Source organism: Emydura macquarii, unplaced genomic scaffold, assembly GCF_026122565.2.
Source record: "Emydura macquarii macquarii isolate MOO-44397 ecotype Brisbane River unplaced genomic scaffold, CSIRO-AGI_Emac_v2 contig_1253, whole genome shotgun sequence".
Classification (NCBI taxonomy): Eukaryota; Metazoa; Chordata; order Testudines; family Chelidae; genus Emydura; species Emydura macquarii.
Window position 1 is genome coordinate 92957531 of NW_027131390.1, and position 25590 is coordinate 92983120.

The 25590-nt window shown below is 39.1% G+C and overlaps 1 protein-coding gene across 1 annotated transcript in view; it reads left to right on the plus strand.

Moving 5' to 3' along the window:
• The window catches only part of LOC137154213 (von Willebrand factor D and EGF domain-containing protein-like), a 218675-nt gene extending 193794 nt beyond the window's left edge, over positions 1–24881 (plus strand). Inside the window, exons 27-30 of the mRNA XM_067549903.1 lie at positions 11565–11660; positions 12866–12961; positions 19312–19409; positions 24788–24881. Coding sequence (XP_067406004.1) covers positions 11565–11660; positions 12866–12961; positions 19312–19409; positions 24788–24802 — 305 coding nt within the window. The 3' untranslated portion in view covers positions 24803–24881. The remainder of the gene's footprint in view (positions 1–11564; positions 11661–12865; positions 12962–19311; positions 19410–24787) is intronic.
• The last annotated feature ends 709 nt before the right edge of the window (positions 24882–25590 follow it).

Consider the following 25590-nt stretch of genomic DNA (forward strand, 5'->3'; position numbering starts at 1 on the left):
TGTTTTATTTCTCTTAGGAAAGTGCAAAGTAAAAATAACCTTGGAACTTCACTTCCTTCCTGGGGGCATTAAACACCCTATTCACACCGACATCTTACAAAAATTAACAGTAATGAAAATTTGTTAGGATTCCAGATATTTATTACATATATTTTGGATAAAAACAATGCTAAAGAAATTAAAACCAATAAAAGACTTGATCCACAAGGAGATCTCCTGGGACCACCCATTTATCCCTTTTAAGCTACCCTCAAATTCACATCTGGCAAGTTCCTTTCTGAACCAAAAAGCTGGACACAGCTTCCTCTGAAGCTCATCAGCAGGCAAAGGTCACCTGATAACAACATAGAACATACTTCCATCCCTGGGAACTCCAAACAAATCAGCAACCTGAACTCTGATTTCTCTCATAGCAGTCCCTCATGCTGCCACTTGTCAAATCTAGGTAGCTGGTAGGGCAGACATGGTTTTTTAAAAAAATAGACACACCTCAAACTTCTGCAGATTTCTAATTCTTCCATGAAGTCTGGTAGAAAAATTGGGGCTCAGCTCTGCAAACCGATAATCACATGAGTCATCACACTGACGTTGGGCCTTTGCACGTTTGGGCCCCAAACTTTGTAGGCAACTTTTTCTTCACTCTCACAATTTCTGCAGGCAGGATTTATAGTCAAAACACTGCTTTCAGTATCACTCAGTCTCATTCTTCCAGCTTTGCTTTCCTCTTCTCTGGATACCATGAGGATGCAACTTATCTGAGAGCTAGAAGAGGCAAACTAATTTGGAAATGTGAAACTGGGTTTCTGAAGTAGCCTTTTGCCAACCACTGTAATATCATGCAAGTCACTCATTTACTGTATCCCATCCTTTCCATACGGGCTTCTGTAAATTAGAGCCTTCTAGATTGTATAAGCAGGTAGTTTTAGTGCTTACCAAATTATACCTGCACCAAGACATCTTTTTGACAATTTTTATTATCAAGTGTCAGGAATATCACCTTTCATTAGGCACAATTGACTGAATACTGTAGCGTGGGGATAGCAAAAAGGAAATGAAGAGCTTAGTTCGGATTCTCTTACGTACCCATGCAGGGGAGTAAATTAGCATAAGGTGCCACCTTACTCCCTTGTCGCAGATACTCATATCACAGGTCACTACACAAGAGGAAGAACAACCTCTGCAGTGCTGATAGTCACCTTTCCCACATAGGAGGGAGGAGAACAATCATTGCAGCTGATGTGGGTGTAGTGGAAAGTAATCAGAGCCAGATATAGGATGCCCTGCAGCAAAGAAGATAGAACAGGGGACCAGACTGCATCTCAGGCTCACAATTTGGTTCCTGTCTGCTCCTGGGGCAGCAGTACTTTGTGCTGCCTCTTATTCAGGGTTTGTGGCAAAGCCTTTACTACAAACTACTTTTGTTCTCAGATGTACAAATGTAGTGGCTTACATTGACTTTAATAGGAACTCTGATCATCTACAGAGGTAAATTGTCACTAAATCTGTATATATAAATGTGTGCAAGAATCCATCTAGATAGGAGATAAAGTATGTACTGAATAATGGGCCAAAAGTCTTTCTAGCTCTTTCTAACCAAGCACATTTATTCTTAAGGTGAAAGCATTACAGAGATAAAATATTAAAAACAAAAAAAGTTCCTATATGCATGCTGTAAGCCTACCAGAGGTCAAAAATGCCTGTTTTTTCTTTTTCTTTGCACAGAGGAAAATAAACCAAATTGCAGCAAGCATCAGCAAAGGCTTAGCCCAGTCAGAGCAATGAAAACATGTCTAAATGACTGGTCATAATGTATGCACAGAAGCGGCAAAACAAACCAACACTGGAAAACAAAAATGTATGAGCAAATCTTCTTTCACCTCTTATTTATGCATGACAAGAAAGCTGCTGAACAAAACAATTTATACACAATTCCACAATGGCTCAATGACCTAATGAAATATAAAGCAGTCTACAATGAAGGGAAAATTTCAAACCCAAGACTTCTAACAAAATGGGAATAAAAGCTGTGCAGAGAATACACCTTGATATTCCACATATTATACATTTAAAGGCTGCAAAGTTAGAATAAGTATAGCTGTATTCTTCTTCAGATATAGCAATGCAATGACACTGAAGTCAATGTGTAAGTAGCTGCAGTGTAAAGGATTTTTTTGCCCATAACCTCGATCATTGGCAGCTCCTAGTAGAATAATAAATATATAATTTACAAATGTGCTCCTGAATATACACACACTATATATATAGTACATATACATAAACACGCTATGTATATAGTGCCTTTCATTCCGAAGAATCCCGAAACACATCACAAATTACATACATATAGGCAGCCCATTACCACTGAAATGAAACTACCTCAAGGGAAAATGCCAGCTGGTAAGCAGTCAATTAGTACATTGAAGAATAGGGGACTTGGAACATTACTGGGAAGAAAACTCCTACCCCTATTAAAATGGCTATGGGATCATTAATATCCAGGCAGAGCAGATAGGACCTATGTGTAAGTTCTTACTCAACAGCTTTGCACGCAATAAGCTACCTGGAAATCAACTTATCTGTCTTAGGAGGAGACGCATAGAGACACAGTAGGATCAACCTTGCCGGGTAACAAACTGTAGTTACTCAGCAGAGAACAGCTGACGAATGTGCAGCAGGCTTTCAATATATTATATATTGACATTAATGCTGAATTCTCTTCTTGGTACAGGTTTCCATTTCATCACCTTGGTCATTCAATATCTCATTATTTTTTCCATTTTTAATACCGCAGTACTGTAGGTAGAGATGGCCTCCTGGTTAAATATCTCTCAAATGACCAGCAAATATACTTGGATATGTTCCAGAACTAAAGGCATAATATAATTAAAGAAAGCTCCAGGGTCACACAACTGTTTGTTTACTTTAAGTTTAAGTTTGTATTTCAAATAATCATATAGCAACATAGTGTGCTCTAGCACCAGCTAGGTAACACACATCACCACAGCTATGTAGAAGGATGAGTATATTATGGATGCAAAACTGTCACCACACCCATCCCAATTACATTTGCAGCTGCTTCTGAGTCTTGTAGCAATTTGTTCTCTTGGAGTGCATCCCTTAGAGCTTTCTACAAGATTATTTTTACCATACAGAAAGATAATTTATTGAGAAGGTGGTTAGCGGATCTGTCAGGAAGAAATACAAGGCTAGAGCTAGTGACGCGCAAACCTCTGAAGGGTTGGTGGTTTGATGGGGATGAGGGACGCTTGTCTGAACCATATGAACATCTTGGGTCTGTAAAAGGAAATCTTTATGCCACAACGTACCTACTGTGCCTCCTATGCCAAAGTAGAACTGAGTTTGCTGTTTTACATTATTTAGGCATAAAATTAGTTATCTTTTTTACAAAGCCAAATCAATGTGGATAAAAAAAGCTCAGCAATACATACATCTAAAACTTAACATGTGCAAAACTAGGGCCATGTTACCCTTCAGGGAGGTACGGGGGGACAAAAGGCCTCACTGTCCCAAATCAATAACATGTTCTTGAGATCTGTGTGCACTGGGACTTTCACAGAGGCAGATATATTGGTATATCTGTCTACCTAATGATCTGCTGCTGATCATCAGCTGACATACCCACTAAAGGGCAGAATGATACTTTTACCTGAACTGGGCTTCAGTTAGCATCAAGATAGTAAATCCAAAATAATGAGACTGTGGCCAAAAAACACCTCTTTTGGGAGATTCAAAGGCTAAAATAACATGCAGCCAGCTCAAAGCACTGTTTGGAGCATGGAAGCATCCAGCCATTCCTATGCTCTCTGCAGTCAGGAAAACGCTTCATTTGAGCAGCTTACCTGAGATGCAAATCACATGTAGAGACACTTTGAGCCAGATCCCTAGCTGGTCAATGGAGCTGTGCCAATTTACCCCAGCCAGGGATTTGGCCCTTCATTTTCTCTCATAGGAAAAAGGACAATGCTATTTCTGTGAAATTCAAGGCTGCACTGCTAAGATATACTTGTTACCAGAACAGAATCTCTCTCCAGTTTTTCTAGTAACAGGCAATCCATATGATGCTCATACCCAAAGAACTTAAAGTTCCAATTTTAACACTAATCCCCACCACATTCAGATATGCTGGTTTCATTTCTCCCTCCCCACTTATGTTCTTTGCTTCTATCTACATTTTCTTGACAAGACTAGTCAGTGAAGTAAGATTATTTTTGAAGCAGTCTCACACTATGTATTCTTACAGTGTCCTCTCTCTCATTATCATTCCTTGTTTTTGTGAAGGCCATAGAAAAATAAAAATAAAAACTAAGCAGAAAAGAGAAAACATTAAAATCACATGTGCAAGCGTCTACACTGTGTCCAATCAAACCCCCTGCTCCCCAAAACAATAGAAAAGTAACCAGAAAGATGTAAGATGCACTAGGATTTCCTGAAGAAGCCACCTGAAAACCAAACTGCCTGTTTTAAGGAACTGTCATTATTTGCAGATTTATAAATCATGTTTTAAAACAATCAGCATTATGACTCTCATTTAAGGGAATTGTTTTAAGTGTGCATCTAAGAATGGTTGCTGTCCTGCTGCTTTATCACTTACATTTATTCTTTTGTTAGCATCACCTATAAGCTGTATTCTGACACATTTGCTTAGCCTGCCAGAATAGACATGATTGCTTGGGACTACTTTTCATCTTCCATCCAGAAGTGGGATGTGTCATTCAGGTCAATTTTCTCAACTTCTGCAGGGCAAAGAAATCCAAAGTTGTCTTGAAAAGTATATCTCCCAGTCAGCACAGCAGTGCAGTGCTCTGTCTCCTTATCACCAACTTGACTTAGGATATGTGATGACAGGTAATTACCGTACTAGCGCTAAATAGGCTCTGCATGATCATTTTCAGGAACGGTTACTGCACGGTCCTTCAGTTGCTGCAGTGTTCTCCTAAAACTTCCTACATTTAAAGGATTTGTCATTGTCAAGATTTCAGAGAACTGATCTAATATTGCCTCTGTCATAACTAAACTCTAGAGTTTTCTAAGGGTAGCATTAAAGTTTGGGCTATTTAAGCAATATTTTAATCCAGCAGAAGGAGATAAAAACAAAGAAGTGCATACAAGGTGTAATGGGGTGAATGAAACAGAAGTTCTTAACTTTCTATGTTAGGTTCAGCATGGAGAGTTTTCTGTCTGCTCATTCACAGCACCACTCAACTTCTAAGGGCAACAGTTGATTTCTGTTACTCACTTAAAACTGATCATGAATTATTAGTTATCACTAGCTAATATTGTGGCTGTTTGATCAGAGATTATTCTGATTTACTTGTATCATCTGCAGCTGTCCTGAGTTTACCTGCCTCAGGGTGACTTTGGCTTTGCATAGCAGGAATATTTTGCTTGGTAGTGTTACTTTTTAAGGGAACTGCTATTGCAAATTAATTGGGATGAAGAGCAGAGTAGGGAGGTCCCTGGTGCTGCAGTGTTTTATTAGTAATGTTACCTAAACTAAGAATAGCCACCACATTTTAGAAACAGGTCTGAAGAGTTTCTCCAGAGGGCTACTGACCTCTGGAAAAGTTTTATCAGGAAGACTACTAGGCCCGGTTACTGATACAGCATACCTGTCTGTGACTTCCTTAAAGGTGTTTAGGTTGTCTATTCTGCCCTTACATTGGGAGGTCCAAGAGGAAGGTCTGAATCTGTAGTTAGTTTTTAGAGGTTGAGATTTTAAAAGGGATAATGGAAGATGGTGGTGGTAAGTATATAAGATCAGCTGGCACAAACACTGCAGCAGAGCAATAGCTGTTACAGGGAACAGAACTCCTATGTAACATCTTGCTAGTTTAGGCAACACTCCTACATTTATGTTTCTTGATGCATTAAAATCACTCTTCACCTGAGACGTTGCATGCGATCATCCCTTTTCCCTAACCTGAATCTTCAGTTCCAACGAAGGTTTATCTTAACCTTAGTAAACCAAACTTTGCATAAAGGAAAGAACATAGCAGTGGTTTCTAGTTCTGATAATAGTAGCCTGCATTGTCAGCAAGTTGTCTCATATCAGACCCTTTATAGGATTTGATAGCCTTACTGTGGAGACTCAGTGCTTCTGCTCACACAGAAAAACATGAGAGTTTTCCTCTTTACTTCAGTGGGAGCAGAATCAAGCCCAGAGTTTTACTTACTGGTTGCCATCAGTCCTGTGTTCAGGATATTATAATAAAGCAGGATATTTTCCTCTAATAGTAATATATTCTTTATGATTAAAATGAATGAGAAACTAGAATGCATAGTTTCTGGTGGCAATTACATTCAGGTGCTTGCAGATCTAGGCTGACAATAGTAAGAGGCGTAAAGCCTATAAACCCCACTGTCTGTGGGGCAGTGTGTTCTTTGAAAGAAAAACCGAGTCTTTTCAAAGTCATGTCAGTGCCCAAGAAGACTAGGACAGTTCAGTTTGCTCGCTTAGTGTCTGATAATTTATTTAGTTTCCCTGTGAGATGCTGTAACATTTTTGTTTGCTATTTTGAAATTGGAGCTCCTCCACGGAGGTGGAAGTAGGCAAGATCAAAACTAGTTATAAATCAATAAATGTTGAAGTCTGCCTTATGGGTATGAAAATGGAATTCTATTTAAGAAAGTTAAGGAAAAGGAATGCGAGGCAGAAATGTCAGTGGGGGGGAGTGGAGGAAAGATAAAATTACCGTCATTTACATAAGGATGCCTTGTGAGCTTGCTATCAAGGAGAGAGAGAGCACAAGTGCACATGAATGTAAAGTTAGAAGGGCTCTTGCCCTTCAGAATATACTTGGCCCTAAACCTTCAGCCCTTACTCAAATCAAACTCCAACTGACTTCATTTACACCTGAATTCCCTTGGATTCTAGCTGAAAAGTCTGGCAGGAGAAACAAAGCAACTTTTTGTTGTAGTCTCATTGCAAAGTTAGGAAATAGTTACCAATTTTTAAGGAACCAAAGGAATAAAACCTGGACAAATATGGTTATCACCACATGACATCTATGAGTAAACTAGTAACCTAACCTAGAAACTACTTGCTCAAGTATGATTTTTGGTATATGCGGAGAAGAAAAAGTAGTCAGGACATTGAATCACAGAGCATTCACTTTTGACAAAGTCCTGATTGAATGCTTCCTGCGATGCTTTTAGTTACCACCACCTTCCATGGTTTTTTTAGGGGGGTGGGTCTTCAAGGGCTTGTGATGTCTAGAAATTGCAAGGTGTGGTGATCTGCTGGGGTTCACAGAACGTGATCTACCCATGACCCTCTCAGCCTCAGCTCTGTAACATTCCACCCCCCTGGCTTGCCGGCAAATTCTTGAGATCCTGCCAGTCCAAACCATGCCTAGCAGGTAACCATTATGAACTCCAGTTCCTCAGTGACATGTTTTCTCTGCTGTGCTCAGCCTCTCTTATCGTAGAACCCACAAAACATTATTGAGTTTGTTGCTCCTTTTAAAGAGACAGTACACAGCAGCTTATTAACTTAACTGGGCTTGACAAACCCTCCACTTCAAGCTGGTTTATGTTAAAAGTAAAACAAGTTTATTAATGAAAGGACACAGGTTTAAGTGATACCAAGAATAAGAAATAAGGATAGAAATTGTTACAAACAAATGAAGGTAAAAATTCCCTTCTAAGAATAAAACTCATCTTAAACTAGTCTTTTGTTCAAAGCAGTTTTTTACCCTAAACTTTCTTCCATCATGGTTGACTAGACCTTTAGCCAGGAACCAACATACAGAGCTCAAAATGCTTGGTTTCTTTGACTCCTTAGGTGAAGGATAACTTACAGGTTCACCCCGCCCCATTCTTTATAGTCCAGTAAATCTTTTAAATGTTTTCTTTTGAACCGTATCCCCAGATAAAGTACCTTTCTCCTACTGGATGTAGACACCAGGCTGTTTGGGGTAGACTCCATGCTGGTTCCTAGTAATTTTTATAGTGCAAATGATCTTCCTGCAAATCTCATTGTATTTGGTCACAACTGGTTTGATTTACATAGAAGGTACACTCAAGCAGGCAGAACTACATTCATAGAATCATAGGACCAGAAGGGACCTAAAGAAGACTTCTAGTCCAGTTCCCTAAACTCAAGGCAGAACTAAGTATTATCTAGATTATCCTTGACAGGTGATTGTCTAATCAGCTTTTAAAAACCTCCAGTGACAGAGGTTCCACAACCTCCCTAGGCAGTTTATTCCAATGATTAACCACCATGACGGTTAGGAAGTTTTTCCTAATGTCCATCCGAACTGCCCTTGCTGCATATTAAACCCATTGCTTCTTATCCTACCCTCGGAGATTAATGAGAACAATTTTTCTCCCTCCTCCTTGTAACAACCTTTTATGCACTTGAAAACTTATGTCCTCCATCAGTCTTCTCTTCTTGAGACTAAAAAACCCCAATTTTTTAAACCTTTTCTCAGAGGTCATTTTTCTAGAACATTAATAATTTTTATTGCTCTCCTGTGGACTTTCTCCAATTTGTCCACATCTTTCCTGAAATGTGGCACCAAGAACTGGACAAAATATTCCAGCTAAGACAGTATCAGCATGGAGTAGAGTAGAAGAATTACTTGCGCGTATTTTGCTTACATTCCAGCTAATACATCCCAGAATAATATTTGCTTTTTTTGCCATAGTGTTACACTGTTGACTCATGTTTAGCTTGTGATCCACTATGACCCCCAGATCCCTTTCCGCAGCACTCTTTCCTAAGCTGTCACTTCCCATTTTGTATGTGTGCAACTGATTGTTCCTTCCTAAGTGGAGTACTTTGCATTTGTCCTCACTGAATTTCATCCTATTTACTTCAGACCAGTTCTCCAGTTTGTCCAAACCATTCAGAATTTTAATCCTATCCTCCAAAGCACTTGCAACCCTCCCAGCTTGGTATCGTCTGCAAGCTTTAAAGTGCACTCTCTATGCCATTATCTAAATCACTGGTGAAGATATTGAACAGAACTGGACACAGCACTGATCCCTTCAGGACCTCACATGATATGCCCTTCCAACTCGACTGTGAACCGATTACCAGGGATCCTAAAAAACTGTTTGCCATGGAAAAAACATGGAATTTGCATTTTTACAGAGAATCTTTAGATTTTACATTTTGTGAAAAAATAAGAACATATACAGTAGAACCCCATTTATCTAAGCCTCCATTATCCATCTGTCCATATTAACTGAACCAGGGCTGACCGCAGAGGAGCTTGGGACTACTGTCAGTCCCAGGTGGCTGGTGGTTCGGTTACTATGGAGAGCTGGATAATGGAGGCTCAGATAAATGGGGTTCTGCTGCATACCAATAAAACACTGTGTTCAACTCCTATTTATTTGTGGCTAGGGAAACTAAAGTTCAGCATTTCATTTTAATTGTAGAAAAACACGGATTTTTATGTTTTTTTATTGGAGAATTTTGGGGGGTGTTTATCACGGAAAACTAGGATCCCTGCTGATAACTACTCTCTGGGAATGGTTTTCCAACTAGTTATGCACCTACCTGATAGTAGCTCCATCTAGGTTGTATTTCCCCAATTTCTCTCTGAGAAGGTCATGTAAGACAGTATCAAAAATTCCTTTCTCTAGGGCAAGGTAATTTATGCTCTGCCTGCTACACGTTTTAAGAACATAGTATTCAGCACATATTTGTACTTTTCCACACATTCGCCATACATCCACCATACTTTTCAGCACATATTTTTTGCTATGTGATCCTCTCTTTGTAGCGAGCCAAATGCCACAAAGTAAGGGGTGTGTGAAAGCCACACTACAATTTTGAGGTCCTCGCTACTAAATTCTAAACCTCTAAAACATTTTATAATTAAATTAATAGGTTACTTAATTATAAGAGAGTACAAGAACTTAGGTTACAAGAGTGCTACATGAGAGACATGAAACAAACACATACACCAAAGGATTTAAGTTATTGTCATTGCATCCTGAACTCACTCTGGTTATAACTAGCAGTTGCAGCATCTGTTGGTATTTTATCAAGAGTGCTGGCTCATTGTTAGCCCCAACCCTTGACTTACCCCTCTTTCCCTCCATCCCTCCTCCCAAAAAATCCATGGACCACGATTGTAGTACAGGACAGAGAGAGTGGAGGGAAAAGGAAAAAGAAGAGAGAGAATTTATCCCTGGAGGTTCCTACCACTCTGAATTTTACCCAGCCAGCAGGTAGCCTTGCCTCACCTATAGCAGAGCCCGGTGCTGAAATATCTGTGTCCTAGGCACAGAATAATTGCAAAGGCTAAGAGCCATCTGAGATCAGTGCAGCAGCACAAAAAGACAACTAGACAGCTAGTATTGTGGCATCTTCAGACAGGTAGTAAGAAAAGGCCCAAGTGATCCAGTAGGAAAAGCCATCGCAGCAGTGTGACTGGTTTAGGGTCCCAGAGAAGTAGGCAGCATTAGCTTTGCAAACTATCAGAAAATGCCAGAAGCAAGCCTAAGAGGAATAGATGGATGTAAATCCTTCTACTGCATTAGGAATTGCTGTGTTTTGGACACTATTTTCTTGTAACCAGATGCAATATTCTTGTTTTGAGGGTTTTTGCATGACTTCATCCTCTAGATTCCTATTCTTTGTAGCAATTTGAGTGGTTTGTTACTCATTAGATGGTAAGCGCCTTGTACAGGAAGTGCCAAAGCACTTGAATTCAATTTTGTAGTGCAACAGTCATTTACACAAGGTCTCAAAGCACGTTGGTATATAATGGTCAGCAGACGATCACAGCTTTAATAGCTAAATCAAACATAGCATTTGCAAAATTCTGTGTGGTGGTAGTTTGAAATGCCATGTGATTTAGATTTGGTTGCTAGAGGTTCTAGAGCTCAACTGAAAAAATACAGAACAGCATGAGTTGGAAAACTCCATAGTTAAAAAATGGGTCAAAGTTATACAGTTGACCATGATTGGCAGCAAGATAAAGAGGTGTCTTGTGACTTTATCATATGCATACATTTAGTGAAAAACTAAATATTTGAACTTGTGCAACAATTTTGCCATATTTCAAAACAGATGGGAATATAGCCTTATCTTGTCTTTAGCCTTGATTGATGAAATGCTAAACAACTTTCCTGAAATTGTCTGAAGTTAATCTATTCTCTTCAAGTCCTTTCTGAACCAGATGAATGTCTGAGAATATGTTTTCCAATCAGGAGGTGAAAGCTTTAACAAGAATTTGGCAATCAACAGTAATAAGTGGTACTGGTCTGTCTGCTGTTGCCATAGAAGATTTCTTGTTTGCTTTTTCGAAAATCATTATAATTAATGCTTCTCTCATTTCTCCAATGAGACAACTCTTATTGAAGGCTCCTTGAAAGGTTTTTTGCACTACGGAGCTCAGCAAATTCTAAAAGGATTTATAGAACCTAGCAAGCCCCAGAGTTTAAGACTTTCACATCCAAATTACTTTTTGTTTTTAATTACAAGCAACTTAACCTTACGAAATGATGTAAATACATCCTGAAGTAAAGTCTGCCTGAATATGTACCAGCAAACATGCTCCTCATTTAATATGTAACCGCAGGTATCTGTGATCCCATGTGCATGAATGAAGGGAAATGTGTAAGCCCAGATGTTTGTGACTGCCCATCTGGTTGGAGGGGCAAGCGGTGTAATAAACGTAAGTATCTCTGCCTCCCATCAAACACAATATTGTGTTGTACTTAGACCAGTCAGCATGAATTATAATAATTTTTAAGATTAGGAAACAATATAGTGAATAGACCTTGTTTTGCTATTTCAGCATTTTACAGAGAAAACAGTTTTAGGTACAGATAATACAAAATGATATAAACATTTGATGTTTACAAAAAAAAGAAAGGGGGAGGGGGGGAACCAAGGTTCTATCTCATGCAGCTGTCTGTTATGCATATTTTTATGGAAACTCATTTTTATGGTATTAAACTTGAAGTATTGATTTTAGGTCTTACCAGCTACACATATTTTGTTATATTTTACAGAGAAATGTCATATATTTCAAAATCCAGAACTATTTAAAGACTGTAGTAAAGCCTTCCAAACTGATATACTTTCAAGGTCATCAAATGCATTTCAGTGCATAATTTTGAGACTGATGTGCTCTTACATTAAGCCTACCACATCTCAATGCAGTTTACATAAAAATGCAATTAAAAATACCACCTTATCTTAAAATGTTTCAAGGAACATTTTCTCTTACATAGTTATTCATTACCATGATTTTTGGCAGATAAGCTGAATAAATTTAAAATCAAGATGACACACTGTATAGGTGATAGATTAATGTATTGGTTTTTCATCCTAGGAGTACTGGTGGTGAATAAGGCTTGGGAATCAGCACAATGTTAATTTTCAGCACTGTTCCTAAAGTACAATATTGATCATTTCTTCTCAGTGTATATATACATACCCACACACAGAAAATCAATATATTATCTATACACTATACATATACATACATATAAAATAATGCCAGTGGCAAACTTCACTTAAACTGTGTTGTGACATAGATCAACATCACGCCCTATTTATTTATTTACACAATCTGATATGGTTGTACTATATATCATACAGAAAAGAATACTTTAATTTGTTGGTATGCAGAGCACAAAAGCTAGTTTGGGGTGCTACCAGAAGGCACTCACTTTGAGAGAACTACCTCTGGAGGAAGTTAATATCACAGAAATTCAGAATACTTAATTACCTTGTAAAGAAGACTCATTAAATTCTTTGAGATTCCACCATTTTAAAAATAACTACATGAAACAATTGCCAGCACCTTACCCTCTAAAACAGCTGATGCACATGGGTACATTACATGGATCTTCTCATTTGCCTGCTTTTCAGCTGTTTGTCTGCAGAAGTGTCTGAATGGTGGAGAATGTATAGGCCCCAGTGTCTGTGCGTGCTCTGAAGGATGGATAGGAATGCTGTGCCAGACTCGTAAGTGCTTCTTTAATTAAAACACTATGATAGCCATCCATATTGAGATATATCCTTATAAACTGCATATATTCTCCATGTATACAGTGTTGTTGTAGCCATGTCAGTCCCCGGATATTAGAGACACAATGTGGGTGAGGTAATCTCTTTGGTTGGACCAATTTCTGTGAGTGAGAGAGATGAACTCACACAGAGCTCTTCTTCAAGTCCAGTCAAAGAGATTACCTCACCCACCTTGTCTCTCTTTCATTCTCCATGATATGTATATGATGTGAATAAAATGATTATGATGCATTTAGGATTTAATTCTGCCTCCCCTACTCTCATTGAGTAGTCCCTCCATGTGTAGTCCAATCGCTTTCAGTGGGACTAGTTGACTCAGTCTAAGGGCATGTCTGCACAGTAGGGGTAATGTGCACCCTATAGAAATGTGATTTTGAAAGAGCACTAACGTGTTGCACGTTAATTGGTCCATGCAAAACCTTCTGGTATGCATTAAAGGTTCTGTTCATAGTACTGTTTCAAACAGCATTACTTTAGTGCACATCAGCATGCAATCTACATGCAATTACGGCATATCACGAGTGCGCTTTAGAAATCAGACCCCTGCAGGATGAATTATCCCACGTTGTAGACAGGTAGGGGAAATAGAATTGGGCCTTCGTTTACTTAACTGGACACTATTTAAAAAGGTAAGAAAATCTTCACATTTCCAAAATGCCAACATGTAAAACAAACACACATTGTATTTGTAACCCAAATGCTGCAGCACTGTGCAAATCAGCAAGCCAGCAGAGTTTCCATGTGCAAAGAGACTGAACGGTGTGGCCCGAGGTGAAGAACGTTGGTTATTTTAAATGTGTCCCTTTGATTCATGCATGTTGCTAACACCATAATAGAAAGACAGTAAACATTTGGGGATATAAGTAAAGTGTCACTCCTTTTCCACACTTCCACTGGCAGTGCATAATTATGTACTGCAATATTTCTGGCCCAGTTACATCTCATTGGCTGCATAATTGTCTCTTTGAGCCAAATATATATTAGTTCACATTTTTCAATGTTTTAAATTATTTACTAGTGAATGACTCGAACTGGACCAGTTCATCCTTTCCCCTTCCCCCGCCCACAGCCCAACCAAACGTAGGCAGGTTCTTCACTGTGAAAGACTATCAAGGCTCAATATTTGTAGCAGTTTCTGATGCTTTACACAGGCATCTAAGCTGCAGAGTCTAGGCAAATTTCTATTTATTTAATCAGGCCTTGAAAGGCAGTTTCAACCTGTTTATTTGACATTCACTCTGTTTTTACTATTTCTTCTAGTGTTCTCACTGCACTGGACAATTTAATCAGCTTTTTGTCCAAAAAGAACTGGCTGAAATTTCTAGGTCTCACAGCAAATCTGAATAATCACTGCGTATGGAATTTTGCTATTAAAAAAAAAAAGACAATAGTGAGAGAGCAGATGGTTGGGTCTTAGAGTGTTGCTCTAGAGTATTCAGTGGTGCAGCAAAGACGAGGCAGTGGAACCATAAGTCATATTCCTTACAGATGTGAAGTATAAAAAAAAAGATTTTCCCATGGAAATATAACCCAGTAAAGTAGGTCTGGATTTTTGCATTTTGAACACAGTTTTTTCACTAATATCCGTGAGTCTATACAAAGATACGTACAGACCCAAGTGTTACGAGCTTCCAGAGGAAGCTTGCCTACAGGACTGCCCACTCTGGTGGCTGCTGGCACTGACAGGCAGATTACTTACGGTGACACTGAGGCCTAGGACCAATCACTGGTTACCACTTGATCCTTTGTTATCACACTAGTGTTAGGCCTTGTCTACACTACAGAGTTTTGTCTACACAAGTTACGTCAGCGCACAGCCAGCGCTGTAATTAAACTGCTGTTGCATGTCCTCACTATGCTCCTTGTGTCAGTGGAGTGCATTCACACTACCAGCTCTTGCATCGACACCGGGAGCAGTGCAATGTGGGTAGCTATCCCACTGTGCAACTGCATGCAGAGTGCTTTGGGAAGGGTTTGCAATGCCTCATGGGGCAGGCTCAGCATCACGATGAAGGTTTCTGAATCACATTGCTCCACGGGCATCCTACTAGATTGACAGCCACTTTTCAGCTGCCCTGTCAGCCAAACTGATATTGCTGAACACAGAGACAAGAAGCCCACAGAAGTGTGGGGGGGAGAAGGGGGAGAAAGGGAGGGGGAAGAAATGTGTGACAGGAGGAGAGAGAGAGAGAGGAGGGAGGGGGGACAGTAAGTGTGTCCACACACTGTCTCTAAGTTCACACAGCAGCCGGAAGCAATCCTGAGGCAGAAGTTAGTGCACAGAGAGCTGGTGTCTGCCTGTCCACCCACCCCAGTTCAGCAAAGACCTGTACACCATCGGGGCAGCAGGACACCCCAACGTCAGCCCCTCCCTGGCTCTGCACAGCACACCAGGAGTCTCTCCTCCGTCCTCCCCCGGCAGCAGGCCGCACTGCCATAGGAGAGTAGGATTGATTCCCTCAGAGTTCTCCCACAGCCTCGTCTCCCCACAGACCCAGGAAAATGAGCCAACCTCCTCTGTACTCCAGGCAGGAGCTCGTTTGCTGGTAGGAGCCGACGTGCTCAGCGGGGCAGTAGCTGTGTGAGCTCACCACACGGAGCAATTTCAAAACTTCCAAGGGCTTTGAACAGTGGCATACTGTGGGTCTCCGGCGCCCGGGGATCAAGCCTACATTTGCAACCCCCCCCCCCCCCATCTCACGTGCCCCCCACACAGGGCAGGAGGAGTATGGGCACCGCTTACCCAGCTGCCCCAGGGAGGGGGGGGTCTGTACCTGCGGGGTGGGCATAAAGTCTGCGGGAGGGCGCACAAATGAAGGCTTGGCTCCACTACCCCTCCTCACCCCCACACGCTTACCCGCCGTGCGGCACCACCCTCTCCTGCTCCAGCTCTGCAGCCTACCAAGTAGTTTCCTACCAATTAATTTAAATTTGAAGCCCCTTCTAACCTCCCTCTATTTTGTCCCTCCCTGAATCCTCCCTTGTTTGTGCATACACAGCTCTCTCTTCAAACCATCAAGGGATCATCAAACCAAAACAACAAAGACTTAAAAGACTTAATCCACACTTGCAAATTTACACCCAAATGGAACCCCAGTGAACTCAATGGAGTTCCAGACAGGCAAAGTAGTCTGTCAGTGTGGATCAGATTGTAGGATTGGGGTATAATTCTAATAAATTATAAAGTATAAGAAGGTTGTAGTCATGAAGGATCCTCATTGTTAAAATTCATGCTGGTTATCTGTGGTTCTAAAATTATTGAACACATCCTGGCATCTCATTTGCCCTTCAGAATATCTTCTCTTTATTTGCATGTTATAAGTGTCAAGCTGATAGCCTTATAATTTCCTGAGCATTCTTGTTCTCTCCCTCTCTCTGAATAGTGTCTCAGACATGCTTGCCTCCCGATTTTCTATGTAACCCTTTCCATCCTTAAAAAAGATTCTCAACAAAGATTGTCATTTGCATGCAAATTACTGCTATGTTCTTTTAACACTCAGGGATAAATCCTTTATTGTAGTGGGCATTTATTGATTATAATTTTAACATAAGCTTGGCTTATTAAATGGCTTTCCTCACTGAGTCTGTACAGGATAATGCATACATAGCCTGTGTCATTTTTAGTATTTAGTGGCTTAGTCCCTTGTAAATGCATTTATGAAATATTCATTTGGACTTAAGCTATGTTATTATCCTTTCTGATTTCAATTCTAATTGTCTTCCGAAATTTTTTGAACTTTTTTCCTAACTGGGGTCTTCTTTTTTCACAGTACTGGGAGTTGCGGGGGAGATTTTTCCATTTCACAATATTTTCTTTTTTGGCATCGTCTGAGAATCAAAGAAATTAGTCATAGAGAAGGCTAGATCATCTAAATCCCGGCCCCTGCCATTGTAGAATTGTTCACTAGCATACATCTGCTTGCGCCTTGTCTAGTCTGATTACATGTATCTCAAGTAATGAGGTTTTATCACTCCCCACTATTCCACAGCCTGTGTCACTAATCACATCACACCTAGTAACACCATAAATAGTTTCTCTCCCTATTTAGGACAAAAGCTCACTGAGTAGTACTAAAATGAGGGAGTAAAGAGTGTAGGGAACCTCTTGCCCTAACTAGTGCACTAACAAGGCAAGATACCAGCTCCATGCCTCCCTGGGCTGCAGGGCAGATGTCCACTTCTGATACTCTTCACGCCCAGAGGGGTGCTATCTGCAGTTTGGGGCCTGGCCAGGTCACTGTGTGCTTATGCTATGCATGCCCATGCCAAGGTGAAGAGAAGATACTAAGGGTGAATGTACACTGCTCTTTTTTGAAGCAGGATGATTCCCCATGATACTATACTGTGTAGCTCTCACTGTAAGAGAAAGGGTTTGCCCTCGGTGTTTATATTTTTCAGTTGAAACATTTGTAGATTGTCATCATGTCTCTTTCTCCATTCCACCAACCTCACACATCGTGCCTTAGCCAATATATACAAATTTTGTTCTTTTAATCTTTCTTTATAAGGCAAACCCACTAACCATTTTGGTTGCTGTGACAATGTTGTAAATTTGCCAATTTATTTCCAGTGGTCAGAAAGCAACATAAAGTTCCAGCTATTGTTTAGAAAAGCATAAGGGTGAGAACCATTATTCAGAAATATCACCTATTTCCCCCACTGCCTACTGGAGCTCCTTATGACAACTCTCACTGTTTGCAAGTGGATATAATTTAATGTTTCAGAATCTGGTATCATGAGCTCCTGAAAAAGCTTCACATCTTCAATTCTGAACTAGATTTATTCCATACAAATCAAATTGGTTTATGCATATTTGTACACCTAGGCCAAACGGTTTTCCATGAAAGCTTTAACATACTAAGCGCTTTTGAAAATCAGGCCACTCACATGGGTGTCTAAATATGGGTTTTGGAGCCTAACTTTAAGTACTGAGCTTTAAAAGTCTTGGCACTAGTCTCTCCAGAACAACAGGTTGGAATTCCAGAAGTATTCTCTTGACCCCTCAACGTTAAGGTAGATACACTGACTTTCACAGTGTCCTATGTGGTAAACTTTAGGATGAGATATTAAAGTGAATTAACTCCAAGATTTGACTAGAGAAATGGAGTCTCTCTCACTCAGATACTTTGATGAGGGGGATGGTATTACAACCTCGATGGATGCAGATTTTTATTTTACCTCTATTTTGACAGTGTGTAGTTAATGGCTTTCCATAGGCCTCTGCCAGCCAGAACCATAAAAATATACTTAAAAGTATCCACCAGCTGATTCAAGTCTGATTGGTTTGAAAGCCACTCAGTTCCATTCCCAGTAACTGCTGTGCTAGGACAGAACATTTTGGCAATATTTGATAGAAAGTTTAACTCCTGAGATCTAATTAAAATAATAACATGACATGTGTGTTCTTCTTGGATTGGTTCCTTATGAATTGCTCGTTCTCTTCTTTCCCTGCCAAAACAATGTCAGAGGAGCACAAGCTGCTAACTAGAATGAGAAACGAGCTAGAAATCAGGTAATTCTTACTTTAAACAAAGAGGAACTGATCATTTTATTAGCTGAATATATGTAAATAGATTGTACTATAAGTGAAGTGATGCACACTTATAACTTTGCACGAACAACACTTTTCTAATTTGATTTATGTTTAACTTAGAATGGGTTGCAAGTAATTGTTTCTGCAAAAGCATGAAATTTGTCCTTATGTCCTGGTTTCCAAAATTATACAGTATGCAGTTCATTAAATTGGACAATCTTGGTTTTTTCCCCCCTTGTGATCATATAGCTTTTGGAATTGCATATTTAAAAATTTTTCATCTCAAGTCAAAAAAGGATCTTTTAAGAGCTACTATTTTTTCTTTTGTTTGAAGAAGAGAAAAATCAGTTTTGGCACAAAGCTGACCCCAACCATCACTGTCCACAATGTATTCTGGCTTTGAAAATTTGGTCTAATACTTATTCATATCCTCACAGTGCTCTAATGATTGTTCTCCTCACACTGACCTCTCTTCCCACATCATAATTGTAGAGAATAGGGCTGGAAGAACAAAAACAGAAAACTAAATACAAAAGAAAATAAATGTGAAAAAAATCCTGTGATAAATAATTCTTAATTCCAGAATACATTCAGAAATCACCCTTCCTCCCATAAGAATTCAGAAGTTGGGTCATAATTCACTTTGCCACATCATTTGGGGGAGGAAAAAAAAGCCAAAAAGTATTTCTAATCTAATTACGATTCTTATTACAAGTATATTTTTAAATAACTTGATCTTTTATTTTATTTGTAGCTCTTTGTAAGAAGAAGTGTCTATTTGGAAGCAGGTGTATCAGACCAAATGTATGTGCCTGTAGAAGTGGATACACTGGCTTAACCTGTGGAAAGAAGGTAAAAGATAAATTAAAAAATACTAAATTCTATGAGTGAGATGGGGAGAGAGAAAAATTCAATGTAACTGAAATATTTTACATAGTTTTATAGGAAACTATTCATTTATCATTTAACTTTATGAAAGAGGTGAATAAGGTTATGAAAATATTTTAAAGAAAGCTTGTTGTCTATATTCAAGAACCGGGGAAAATCAAAATATTTTCAATTGTGCATAATGTACTCTGAGAAAATATGATAGTCTATTCATATACACTGTACTCTGCACTAAAAAGAATCAATTTTAACATCAGAATTACCATTAAATGTGCATTTTGACAGTTACATTCTCATACAAAAATACAGCTTCTATATTGGCATTGAAATCAGAAGATACAGATAAAATGAATGAGGTTCATTGTAATTTTCTAGGTATATAAAAATCTAAAACTGGTCAACTGTAGCTCGGAAAATATGCTGTATATTTTAGAAAATACTTTATGTCCCACTTTGACTTTTCATATGAAGTCAAGATAACCATAAGTAATTGTCTGCATGTGTTTATATTCTAAGGGATTTATCTTAGTACAGTGAGAGAGGCCCTTTTTATATGAGTGAACCACAGCATAGTAAATAAGTATGGGAAGAAAGAGAAGCTACTATAAGTGTTTCCATGCTGTACATGTTTACAAGAGCCAGACCATCTACAATACCTGTTAGCCCTATGGGGGTCCTCAATATTGCGGGAGAACCCAATAATTTGGACTGGGTAGCCCTCCCTCACGCACACACACCCCTTTTGAAATTTCTGAGACAGTCTTGAGTTTTATGGTCCATCCTGCAAGATTATAGAATTAGACTCAGACTTTAAGGTCAGAAGAAACCATCGTGATCATCTAGTCTGACCTTCTGCACATTGCAGGTCACAGAACTCACACATCCATTCCTGTAATAGACCCCTAACGTGTGGCTGAGTGACTGAAGTCCTCAAATCATAGTTTAAAGACTTCAAGTTACAAAGAATCCACCATTTCCACTAATTTAAGCCTGCAAGTGACCTGTGGCCCCACGCTGCAGAGGAAGGCAAAAAACCCCAGGATCTCTGCCTGTCATTGCACTGATACGACAATACATTGTCCTGATGAAAAGATGGAAATGCTGTAAAAGAAAGGGGATTAGGGGGTTTTTCCTTACTCCTATTACCTAATAGCCTCGTTATAGCCCAGCATTTCCAAGTCAGCAAAGATTCATTGGAGTCTGGTTTCACTGCATATATCAGTTTGTGTTGTCAGGAAACCAAAATAGTCAAAACCTAAATAATCCTTTCCCTCCAATATCAGACTTTATTAGAACTGTTAGTAATAAACTTGTTTATTAGCACAGGCTGGAAGAAATGTTGCAGAGGAATATTCATAGTCTTGTGCTTTTCTAGGTTACCATTATGTACTTTCATTTAACAGGAACAATACTATAGTAGTAGCATATAAAGTTGGTCACAAAATCCTAATTAAATTGCTACTGGACAGCCTATTCACGCAGCACTGGCTCCGTGAGGAGGTTCCAGGTGATTACACATCTGCACCTGAATCTCTCCCATCTCTCTTCTTCTGCCTGATACAGGAAAAAGAATAAGAAATGTAAGATAATCACTAGGTAGTCAGTTTAGAAGATTGACTTCCCTCACTTAAAAACTAATTGCCAGTTTGACTGACCATTAGAAGTAGTCTCACAATAAGTTAAAACCAATGATACATTTTTAGCAGTTCTTTTCCATGGTAAGAAACCTTCTTGAAGATAGAGATAGGGTCCAATAGGAGAGACATCTCTGCAGAGCAATTGATTGAAGATGCTCCTTTCCACAAGCAAAAAAGGAGTCTTATGAAAGTCTAATTTAGCCAGTCCATTTGACTAGGATAGTCTACATTTCTCAAACCAAATTGTGCTCTCGTTCTCTATGGTATTCTTAGCTACAGCTCCCTCGTGTGCTGTCAGCATTCTTGAAGAACCATCTACACTTCATGAAATTATTTATCACTATGTTTATGTTGCCAAGTGAATTGCAATTCATTTTCTGACATTTTTGGTTTACTTTGTTTTGGAGTTTTGTTAAAATCAACCTGCCAAAAGCATTCCTGAAGGAATAATGAATTTTCTAGCACAATTATTATTCTTATACCTTTTGTACATTTTGAATTTGAATCTTGCAAAATAGTCAATGCAGATAATTTATCAGTTTTAATATCAAACATGACAAGTGTTCCTGCTAGCTTTTAAAAATCAAAGCAGCCATCAGGGTAGACTTGATTATGGGTAGTGGTGGTGACCCCAACAAAATAATCCAAGTATAGCGATCCCTGTAGTTAGCACAACACTTCAGCAAGAAGTATGAGTAACAGTGAGACAAAAGTAATCCCTAACTGATTGTATGTACACTGTTACATATGAAAGTTTTACTGAAAAATGGCTCCTTACATTAGCTGTGTCAGATGTCTTATCTGTAGTGTATCTATTGGCTTACAAACCCTGTCCCTCATGGTTTTTTTTAAAAATAGGTACATAACCAATCAACAAAAGCTAATCTACATTTTTCTGTGTTTGACTTTAAATAGTACATGACACCACACTGAGAACTATCTAGCTCCAAACTGTACCTGCATGTCTCAAATGCCTGAACATTTATTATAAAGGGACTTATATGCTCAGTACTCTAGCCGCTGCAGAAAAAAAATGATAATTAAAAAGATAGAAACTGCTTAACACTTGAATTCACTTGTAAATCTATATGAGTAGCAACAGGACGTTCATTCTCTAAAAATAAATCCAGTGAATATTGTTCCAATATATTATCGATTTCAGTACAATCCTGAAAATGCAAGAGAACAAGTTTTTGGTATTTTATAATATTTCGTTGGAGTCAATGACTTAAACATACTGAATATCAATAATATTTTGTTCGGTTTATATATAGAGAGAGACCAATTATTAAACACCACTTTTGATGCTTGTAACTAAGTAACTCTCCATTACACATCTGTTGGAATATACAAGTCAGAAAAGGGATGAAGTAGAGTTTTTTAAAATGAAATACTCGGCAAATAAAAAGGAAGCAATATATGTGAAAAAAGAAAAGTGTAATGTATGTGCTACTCCATTACAAATGTACTGTTTGTGCTGGACTACGTGTTAGTCAGTTACAAGGGAATTTGTAAGAGTAATTACCCTGCTATTTAAAAATAAGTTACTATAGCAACCTCAACACCTTATTACTTACCTACATTTGCTTCATAAAGTATATGCTGAAAAGTATTTAAAGAAATATGCTGTTGAGAGACAAAGTGAAAGCCTTTGAAGGACTGGAGGTTGCAGGAGACTAAAAGAACTCTCTTTTTAAATTTTGATCAACTGTAGGCAGATAACTTTCAAAGGGTTAATTCTATTCCATCCCTGAACCACTGTCCACTTCTTCCACTAATGAAGGGATGCATCTTCTCTTCTCCTTCTTCCTTAAAGCCTACATAGGACCAGTATAGTATTGCTCATAACAAAATTGTAATCCATGATTTTGCCACCTATCAAAAACACAAAAAATCACACCAACCTGGCAGAAATAAACAGATTTCACTGACATTCTCGTCTGAGCTATTTTTTTCACTTCAGCTGCCATAGTCTCACAGAAGGTGCTTTTGAGGCGATTACAAACATAATTGTATAATAAGAATACCTAGCACTTTCTGCCCTTTTGCACTACTTAGTAAATATTCCAACTTCCAGGACATTTTTGCCTAAGAAATAGAGGACCCCTGTAGCATGTTACACGTAAATATTCCACCTGGATTTATTTTTAATATCTGACTTTGTGCAGTCATTCTATAAAATCCTGTAAAGTAGTATTTCCCTATACCTATGGACATTTCTTCAGGTAAGAACTAAACTCCGTTCCAATTAAAGACAGGTGAAAATATCCTTTGGCATGCCATTTAAAGCCATCAGTAACCAGGCTCCCAGCTCTATGGAGAATGGCTCTCAGTATGTGGAGTGGGCTGGTCCCCACTCTGTCTGGCAGAGGGGGGGAGGGTCACATCCTGCTCTCTGGTGTGTGGAGAGCAAGCGGGCCCCGCCACGCATGCTACTATGGAGGTTGACACACAAAAAAGTGGGGCCTGTGCCCCTGAATATGAGTTCCCAGTGTGACTGTTGGGGTAGCTGCAGGAAGGAGGCAGGCAGCAGGGCCTCCTGTTCCATGCAGTTGGACCCAGCCAGCTCTCCATTCTAGCCCATTGGCTCTTTTTGGAGTCTGCCACAGCATCACATGCAAGTGGGTCCTTCCTCTCTCTGCTCCTGGCATTGCCACACAGAAGGCACAAGTTGCTGAGCTGGGTTGCTTGACTTGGGAGGACTGAGAACCCACTAGCCGTAGCCACCCAACTAAACCTGCCGAAATGCGAGCAGAAACTTGCGGAAATCATCTTTCATTTAATTTAAAACAAAACATTCCATGCACTATTCATAAACCAACCACAGCAAACCAATATCACTATCGGAACCTAAGGCACAGCATTTTAGAATGAAACATGGATATGATGCTAATATCAAGGTTAACATGTCGTATCAAATAGAGATACAACAAGATGAAGGAGCACCTTTCCTCCTGTCCTGAATGATAAATTAATGTCAGAATCTTTATGTGCTTTGTAATGTGGACTTCCATAAAACTGTCCTTTCAAAATGGGTACTTGAATGTATGCATTAGCATAAAATAAAGCTATCACATTAGCTATTATCTTGTTTTGGGATCAAGAAGATTCACTCAAGTACTTAAACTAAGACGCTATTCACTGACAACCTCTGCAGTGTGAAAATGGGATAAGTGCACTGAAATACCTACGGGCAAGGAGCCAACAATCTCCATGTGTTATACGGAAATGGCACAGTGGTTCTGTAGACACACCTGCTTTAGAAGAGAGAAATTGAATTCCAACTCCATAACTGTCAAGCACCACTGCAAATAACAGAGCCTAAGCCAAACCATTTTAGCAACATAGCTATTTTCGTACTGAAGTGGTAGAGAAGAAATCAGCCTTTGCTAGATGATATCACTTTATGTGCATGCGTTGGAAACAGTTCTATTCATCATTTCATTGCTCAATTCCTTTCAGAATCATGTTCATCATTACTTGTGTGTTACTAAGTTTCACATACACTTTGGCTGTTTGGGTCAAATTGTGAAAAATGTGGATCGTGGTTTTGCCATAATTACATAAAAAGTTCTGAGGAAAATAAGGCAGCTACAACAAATCATTTGGACATTTTCATATTAAACTTGTTTCATGACACCATATGCACAAGGCTATTTCTTAAATAATCCCTTAAGCAGATGAATACTCATTTCTATTTTGCAGATCCCAACAGGATGAAGATAACATCACAGAAGGACAAAGAAGACAATCATTTGTATGCTGGTAATCTGGCACTGTGCACGTTTTTCTTTTGGGCTGGCTGAATTTGCAGTGTGAAGAAATTGCTAATGCTCTCCCTTCAGCCTCATATAGTCGTGATGAGGAATAATTGATTCCTGAGCATGCACCAAGACAGTTACTTACTTTTGCAAAATTGTGTGGCATGGCAATGCTCAAATCCATGTTTTTGTAGCTGTAGGGTCACTACCTCAAGTACTCGCGCTTCCTTCCAGAAGCGAATTTTACAATGAAATGTGGATAATTACAGAAAGACTCTTTAGTTTGGGAGGGGATGTTTTTAAGGTTTGGAAGTAATCAGTTGCCTCATTCTTTTTATATTTTTTTTAATCAGATGTTTTTATTCACTAACAAAAATGTTATCAGCATGAGTACAGAAGATGAGATCATAGTAATGTTGAATTGCTTTCTTGAACTAGCTCCAGATTGTAATATCACCTACATAAACATGGCTTGCTAAGCAAAGAAGTGGGTAACTGCACTAGTATAATGATTGCCAAAAAGTATCAGCTTCTATTTGAGATACTTTGTTTCCCCCTGTGCTTAGAATAGGAGGTAACTTTGGTATCTGTTGGAATGTTGATTTTTAGACTTCACTAGCCTCTGGACCCCAATCTTAAAATTTCCCAACTTTGGTCCACCAGTGAAATTCCTCTAGCAGTAGATGTGCTAATATAAACAAGGTTCCAGGCCACCCACTGCTAATTTAGAAGTATGTAGACACCTCA